At 42.2% G+C, this 8,345-nt stretch overlaps 1 protein-coding gene across 2 annotated transcripts in view; it reads right to left on the bottom strand.

Moving 5' to 3' along the window:
- Acad11 (acyl-CoA dehydrogenase family, member 11) overlaps nt 1-8,057 on the bottom strand; it is a gene marked incomplete at its 5' end in the record, with an annotated part of 81,459 nt that extends 73,402 nt beyond the window's left edge. For both annotated transcript variants that reach the window (XM_005406834.2, XM_005406835.2), the window contains 1 exon segment: nt 7,441-8,057. In XM_005406834.2, the coding sequence (XP_005406891.1) occupies nt 7,441-7,592 (152 nt within the window).
- Nucleotides 8,058-8,345: the final 288 nt, after the last annotated feature.

Raw genomic sequence — 8,345 nt, 5'->3', positions numbered from 1 at the left:
TTTTTTGGTTTTGGTTTTTTCTCTGGTACCGGGAACCGAACTCACGACCTTGCGCTTGCCAGGCAGGCGCTTTTTGCCGCTGAGCTAAATCCCCAGTCCCTAGCACTGAGTCTTGAGACCACCAGAACTGGTCACACTGTACTCTTCATCCTTGTTTATGTCATCAAGACAAGAAATCCAAATCCCTGCTACCACTTGTCTACTGCACTGCAGTTCCTAAAAGGGTCTGCACGTTCCCGGTTTTGTCTTGTTCTCCCATTCCTCACCAATCCCCAACTCATGCTCTCCTTCTACTGTGCCCCTGGCCCCTGGCACTCCCAGTCTTCCATAATCCCACATACTGTCAGTATCTTCTCTGACTAGGCCACTTGCCTTCTTGCTCTAAATCACAAATATTCCACGAGGACCCTGTTTCCTCTGCAGGCTTTCTAAACAGTACGTTTTCCCCACATCAGCCATCCAGTGGGCCTAGAAATGGAGTCCGTGTCTTCCTGATGCTGTCACTTCTGGACTCTCTTCTTCCGGCTGTTCAAATGCCTCCCGCCTTTGAACTGCATGTCATGAGACTCTGATACCCTCTGTTCTACCTTTACTGTAGTCATACTGCCTCCCAGATGACTCGTTCTCATTTCTGAGCACTGCAGCTTGATTCACAATTGCTCTCATTAATGCTACTCCTACCTTACAGATGTTCCCTCTAACACTAGACCCTGTCCATTCTGTCCATCTTCCCCTCCAGTGATACTTTCCTTAACACTATGTCAGCGCTCATTCTGAGTTATTATGCCCTGGAACCTAGTAAATATCAGCAGACATTCCTTTGACTCCTCATCATTCCTTTCTTTGACTAGCTTAAATCTGATGGTAAATTACATAACTGCCACCCTGTACATCTCCAATACACTTGTTCTTTTCTTACTGTGTGGTATCTGCTTGCCAAAATCACCTTCCTGCTTGAATTCAATTCTCTACTTGCACCCATACAACTAACGGTAGGTGGGAGAAGGGATGCGCAGCCATAATTTTTGTTCTAGGTTAGGTTCCTGAGCAAGACCCTCAGAAAAAATATGTGTACAAGAGACTAAAGGAAATCTTGGGAAACTGATAAAGAACTAGGGGAAGAAGAGAGAAAGCCAAGTAAGGCTATGCTGCAAGATGAAGTTGCTTACAGCATATCAGCAGAGCAAACCTGATCTCAAGTGATATGTACCTAGGGAGTGGGATATAAAAGCTATGCAGTATCAGTTATACTCAAGAATTATCTTATCTCTGAAACAAGGATGATGGAGATTTAATACCCCTGAACTGATTGAGGGCTGTCTCAAACATCACAACATTTAGGGCAAAGGAGACTCCAACAGCCCAAAAAAAAAAGAAAAAAAGAAAAAAGAAAGAAAGAAAGGAATGGAAAAAGAAAGAAAGAAAGAAAGGAATGGAAAGGAATGAAAAGGAAAGGAAAGGAACAGAAAGGAAAGGAAAGGAAAAGAAAGGAAAGGAAAAGAGTGACATCTGTTGGCTACTGGAAACCCAGCTCACTTCGGTGTGTACAGAAACAATAAAAAGAGGATCTGAATAAAACAGCAGTAATGTTTACTAAAATAAGTACTCTTTTTTCAAATTAATGACCATGAACCTCAAAAGGAGCCTCACTTGGATATCTTATTTCCTCAGCCCATTCATTCTCCCATGCTCTCAGATGACTATTGTGTAATTTTTCCTCAAATCTCTGACACCTCCTCTATCTTCACTCTCAGTTACTTAGCATCCTCCTTTAACGTGAAAATACGGTGATCAGATGAGTACATCCATAAGCTTATACTGCTATCCCTACTGCACACAATCATCTGTACCTGTGTATTATTATCTTCCCTCCAGAGTCTATAGAAGAATGTTTACATCTCCATCTGACAATCTCATCTTCGTGAACTGGGTCCCTGACTTTCCTGCCTTCTAAGTCTTTGTCACCTTCTGCACAGATTCTACACCACTGCTATCAGCATACAAGTGTGATCTTTTTTTTTTTTAAAGCCTTTTCTTGGCCTTACTTTACCCTCCACTTAAAATTTGCATTCCCTTTGTAAAAATGCTCTCTGTTCTAATTTTCCTCCTTTGTTCTCTCTTAAATCAATTTCAATCAAATTTTCATTCTCATCTTTCCACTAAAGCTACTTTTTAAAGGACATTAATATAAGCTATAGTTCTCCCCTACTTTTCTGACCACTCCCCTTACACTTTTGTGTGTTCTTCTTAATTCTTCAACTTCTTAATATTGGGGTGCTGTGGAGGTATCCCTACGCCTTTGCTTTAGGCAGACTTATTTTCTGGGAAAGCTCTTTTATCTCATGGCTTTAAATGCTGTCTCTACATCAGTGACTACCAAATTTACGTCTAGTCCAGATCTCTGTTGTAATCCCGACTCTTACACCCAACTGTTGCTATACCTATTCACCTGAAGGTCTAATAGGCACCTTAAAATTTAATGCTACAAAACTGAGTTTCTAATATTCTTCCTCTAATGTGTTTTTCTACAATCTCTCCTTCATTTCAGGATAACTCCATGCTTACAGTTATTATGGAAAAAATGGAATATTCTTTGTCTATTCCTTCCCTATATCTAATCAACATGTCTTTCAAAATATACCAAAGCTGTGATCATTTCTCACCTATTTTATACTACCCCACAGGTCTGTGCCACTAATATCTCCCAACCAGAACATTATAATGTGCAGTCTTGCTCTGTCCTTGCCCTGTTCAGTCAATTCTCAACCCAAAATACAGAGATTCTGTTTTTTAAAAGGCAGAAGTCATAGTTGGGCATAGTGATAGATGTCTGTAATCACAGTACTCTGGGAGGCTGAAGCAAGAAGATCACAAGTTGGAGCCCAGCCTGGGAAACTCAGTGACTTAGCAAGACCCTGTCTCAAATTACAAATAAAAAGGTCTGAGGCTGTAGCTGAGTGTGAAGGACCTAGGTCCCCAGCACTGCCCCTACCCTCAAAAAAGAGAAGTCAATTTCCTCGGTTCAAAAACATCTCTTCTCTCCCTGTCTCAACTCGCAGCAAAGGCCAGAGTGTTCACAATCCAGAGGGTCCTACTGCCCTTGCTTACACTACTTAGGTCACACTGGCTTCAACAACCAAACACAGTCCTCCAGTGCCTCTGCCTGTGTCTGCAACTCTCTGTTCACAGGTATTTACTTGGCTCACATCTTCATCTCTTTCAAGTCTTTGCTGAATGAATGCAAAGGCTCCTCAATGAGGTCTTCCTGCCATGCCCTCATTTATTGTTTGCTTTATATCATGGTTCCCATCTATATGTTCTCCCAAAGCCTCATGCAGTTATAGGTGGGACTTTTCAGAGGTGGCTGGATCTAGAGTGTGTGACATTGGGATTTAGGCTGTATGACTATTAAATTAGTCCTCTGATTGGTCTGGCATAGTTCTGGGTGTGGATAATGGGAAGGACCACCCTAGGTATGAGTGTTACCCACCCTAAGGGCATATAACCTGGACAGAACATAAGGGATAGAAAGAGGATTGCTGCCATGGCTTGTCTCTGGCTGGCTGCTTGCTACTTCACTATTTTGCTGCCTTCCTGCCTTCTGCCCACCATGAACTGTTTCTCCTCTGTGGTGCCCCACTGTAATGCCACCCTGCCTTGGAGCCAGTCAATTATAAACTGAAACTTCTACAAACTGTTAAAATGAACTTTTTCTCTTTTAACTTTGAGTGTTGATATTTTGTTTCAGTACTGAGAATAGTAACTAAGAGACCTGGTAAGACTGAATTATAGAAGCCTACCTAGTCATAGGGATGATAAAAGAATTTACCAAGACCAAATAAAGATAACAACAGGAGTTTATTTAATACACTGTCAAGAGGGAGTGCGGCAAGATAATGGGAGATTTGTACCAGGAGGAGGGGCCGTGGTATTTTTTAAGGGAAAAGGGAAAGAGGGAGAAGAAATGTCAGTGAGGACATGGCCAGTGCCTGGACCCAAAGACATGAGAAGGAATGTTAGGGATGATGAAGTGTCAGGTTGCTAAAACATTTCTGTGCATAGAGCACTGGACTTTGATTTGGGCCAAATGGAGGCCAAAATGGGTTACTTCCGGTTACACAGCACTGTTTTTGCTGTTCTCTCCCCCTACCCATCAACCGCTAGAAGGTTGTAATATTTAGAAACTTATTCTGTTTATCATCTGTCTCCTTCAAATACAAGTGCTAGAAGGCTTCTTTGTTATCTCCCCAGTAGATGGGACAGTGCCAGATACACAGTAAGCACTCAGCTGTTGTCACAAATTTTGTACTATCAAGCTATATAATGTTTTATTATTTAATTCTGGATATTTTATATTACCAATATGATTTAATTTTTGCAAAATTTAAAAATAAATTTTGTAGCAGCACTCTGGAAGGCTAAGGCAGGTGGATTCCAAGTTTTAGCCCAGCTTGGGCAATTTTGTGACTTAGCAAGACCTTGTTCAAAATAAAAAATAAAAAAGGGACAGGATGTAGCTCAGTGCAAAGGCTCTAGGTTCAATCCCTAGAATTGCCAAAATCTTCTTAAAAGAGTATTAGGAAAATATAAACTAAAGAAAAAACAGCATATTTTCACTAACCTGAGAAAATTATCCTGTATCTTCGAAGACCTTTTGGTGTCTTCCCCTTAGAATGACTATCATCCTGAATTTTATATTTACCATTCTCTTGAAGTTTATCTCCTTAAACATTATGCTTTTTATTTGTCCACTTTTAAAGACAAAAGAATGAAAACGTAAGAACAGACATACAGACATTTACAAAATAACACTGTCCATGTTTATGTTGTTATGTACAGCTTTAACTGACTCACCTCCACTACTGTACTGTTAAAAAGAATTTCTTTTCCAATTCAAAGGCATAAATATCACATGCACCTTTCAAATATGTAGTTTGCCTTTAAAGTTCAAGTCTTTTATTTCCTTGAAATTGTGTGAAGTAGAGCGGTCTGTTTAACTTTTTTCATCTGTACAATTATCTCATTAGAATTTCTTGAAAAGACTCCCCAGTACCACTGTATTAGTTACTTTTCTTATTACTGAGACAAAATACCCAACACTCAAAGTTAAAGGAGGAAAGGTTTATTTTGGCCCACAGTTTGTAGAGGTTTCAGTCCATAATCAGCTGGCTCCAAGGCAGGGTAGCGTGGCAGAGGGGCATCACACAGGAGAAACAGTTCATGGAGGGCAGAAGACAGAAGGCAGAAGGCACCAAGCTACAAAGGACAACAGCAGCTTCTCTTTAGCCCTTTGTATTCTATCTAGGCTAACCCCTAGTTAGGGCTAGCACTCACACCCAGAACTATGCCAAACCAATCAGTGGGCTAAATTAGTAACCACACCCGCTTAATCCTAGCATTACACTGAGAATCAGTCCCAGCATCATATCCTTGATCCCAGCAGCACACACCCTAGGTCTAGCCACCTCCAAAATGCCCCACCTATGACTGCATGAGGCTTTGGTGGTACATCTGGATACAAGTTGCAACAACCACAGACTTTCAGTGCCAGCACTGTCATATATCAAAGACTCACTATAAATATGTGAGTTTTTTCCTGAATTCTTTATTCTTTTTCATTGGTGTGTTTGTTTATTTCTTTGTGAATACCATGCAACCTTAATTCAAATTTCCCATTTTTATTCTTTAGGAGTGTTTTTACTATTGTTAATCCTTTGTTCTTGCACATAAAATTTAGGAGCATTTTTTTTCTGCACAAAAAATTAGTATTTTGCCCTTGTACTGAATGAATCTTTAGATTACCAATAAAAAAAATTATAATATTGAATTTTCCAACTCACGTACATGGCATCTCTCAATTTTTAGAACTCTTTTAAAAGTTCTAATAAAATATTGTCATTTTCTCTCAAAGGTCTTGCACATATTTTATTTAAGTAATTTATATTTTGATGCTTTTATTAAGTATAGCTTTTTGAATATTATATTTTAAATGTTTTTTGCTAAAGTATAGAAATGTAATTGATTTGTATACTGAACTTTCATAAACCATTATTATCTGTGTAGATTACTGGCTCTTTAACTTATGAGTCAATTAATTTCTAAAATGTATTTGTTAGCTGTCTTTTGTTAAACTTTTGACACTTATACTCTTAAAAAAATTTTTTTTAAAAAGAAAGCTACTTCAGAATATTTGACACTTCCTTTGTGAACTAATGTGCTTTCTATTTTTATAAGCTTTTTCATGTGTCCTGGAAATAAATGTGTTTCCTCTGTGGGATCTATAGTTCGATACATCTACATTAAATTAAAGTTAAATAGCATTTCTGGAAGTAATTTTTTTTTTTTTGCCAAAACTAATTTCATTTATTAAGCATACAGCTTAATTTAGAACTAAGTTTCTTTCAATTCAGTAACTCTCCAAAAATCTTGAATATGAATATATTATTCCTTTTTTGCCAAAGCAGGACTTGATGCTCAAAGGCCAATCTGTTCAAATTCCACACCAACAGCTAAAATTTGAACTTCAACCTGTTACTTTGTTTACAACACCAGGTTTCTAGAGTAAAAGCCAGGCCATTCTTTATTCCACCTCTCCTTCATCCCTAGTATCTACTGGAATGTGAGGCCTTTTAATTTTCATATCCCCCAAACTCTATGATTCATCTGACCTTTACTACTACTTCCATTTTCATGAAAATCAACAGTCAAAGAATATAAATGCTAGTGATAAGGAGCCAATGGAACCCCCTGTTTAAACCCTTTCGCCTACATTGCTTCATTATTCTTAAGACTCAGCAAAACTGGGAAGTATTAGAAATTAGAAAACTTGTTTTCAGAGCTTATATAACATATTTAAATACCCAGACAATGGCAGATATAGTTTTCTAGAAGCTAGGACTCTTTCTACAGTCCCGTGTTTATAAAAAGTATTTGAAATAAAGTTTTAAAAAAGTATCATCTATTGTAAAACATCAGACTAAAGCCAGATTCAAGGGAACAGTACTCTGAGGATCACCTCATTCAGCTTAATTTCCTCGCTTCGAAAAAACTTAGGCCCCAAGTGGTGGTGCACCTTGCTCAGTGAAAGGACTAGGATCTGGATTCTACTGGGAACACCGCCAATTACAGGCACTACGCCGGCGTCTCAAAATAAGGTCTCAAGTTATAAAGGATTGTAGCACAAGAGGTCGAGGGACATAATTTCATTTTAAAACAAAAACTCCATTGCCCAGTGGAATGGCAAATGTTATTACAGCGCTTCGATCATCGTCCTCGAATTGGGACTGAGCGGAGCGGAACGCTGGGGATGGTCAACAGCAAGGTGCTTCTTTGCAGGAAACATACTGGGACCGAGGAAATCCGGACCCACCCCAGGGTGAAAAGGAGGAAAGCCCGAAGCAGAGATCTGTGTCTGCTGGGGGTGAGGGCCAGCGTCGATACCTGTACTGCGTAACGGTTAGCGTAGACTCGGGCTGCGTCCCAAAGCCAGGCAAGTGCTGGTTTAGGTAGGCCTCCAGGGCTCTGTGGTCGAACTTGTGCTGGGGCAGCACCTCGGCGGTGTCGGGCTCTCTCCAAACGGCCTCTCTCTCCATGACTGCAACCGCCTCTGCACGACGCCCGCAAAGTGCCAAGGTCCTTAGGGCGGCGGGACCTCTAACCCAGGTCCGCCGCGCGAGGCGGGGCGGGGCCAGGCCCAGCCAATCACAGACGCTCCGGTGCCGTTGCTGAGCAACGGCGGCAGGCTGCGTCCGGAGATTCGGCCCGGATACCGGAAGCTCCCGGTGTGCGTTCCAATTCAGAATTTTCTCTGAGTCAGAGACTTCAACTTTAAAGACAGCAACGCCACAGTAGTCGCAACGGGCAAAGAAGGCTGCACACGCTTCTTCACCCTCAACCTTAAGGGCCCATCAGGCGGAAGGCGATAAGGTCCGGTTTCGAAAAGAGGCCGTGCGGCCCTCGAGCCCCGCAAGAACAGATCCCGGTGTTCGTTCCTTCCAGCCGCTTGCGTAGAAAGGCAGTGTCGCCGCCCGGCTGCTCTAACCGCTCGCGAGCCCGTTCTTCCCAGTGCCCGCTCTTTCCAGTGCCCGCTCTTCCCAGTGCCCGCTCCAGCGGACCCAGCCAGGAAGGAGGCGGAGAAGTGCGTTTGCGCCGGGGAGCCGTGCGGGCGACGCACCGGAAGCGGCCTTTCGGGGTGGCGGCCGTGACGGCGACGTGTCCGTCCGGAGGCTCTGGCGCCGCTTCCTTAGCAGTCGGGCTCGGCAGGCGGAGGCTGAGGCCTCCTGCGTCCCCTCGCGGGCTCGTTGGGCAGCGTGGGGCGGCGGCGGCGGCGGCCTGGGCTGGGGGCG

The sequence above is a fragment of the Chinchilla lanigera genome, unplaced genomic scaffold, assembly GCF_000276665.1.
Source record: "Chinchilla lanigera isolate Chin_1 unplaced genomic scaffold, ChiLan1.0 scaffold00100, whole genome shotgun sequence".
NCBI classification, from domain to species: domain Eukaryota; kingdom Metazoa; phylum Chordata; class Mammalia; order Rodentia; family Chinchillidae; genus Chinchilla; species Chinchilla lanigera.
Note: the sequence above shows the minus strand (reverse complement) of the source record. Positions and strands in the feature narration are given on the sequence as shown.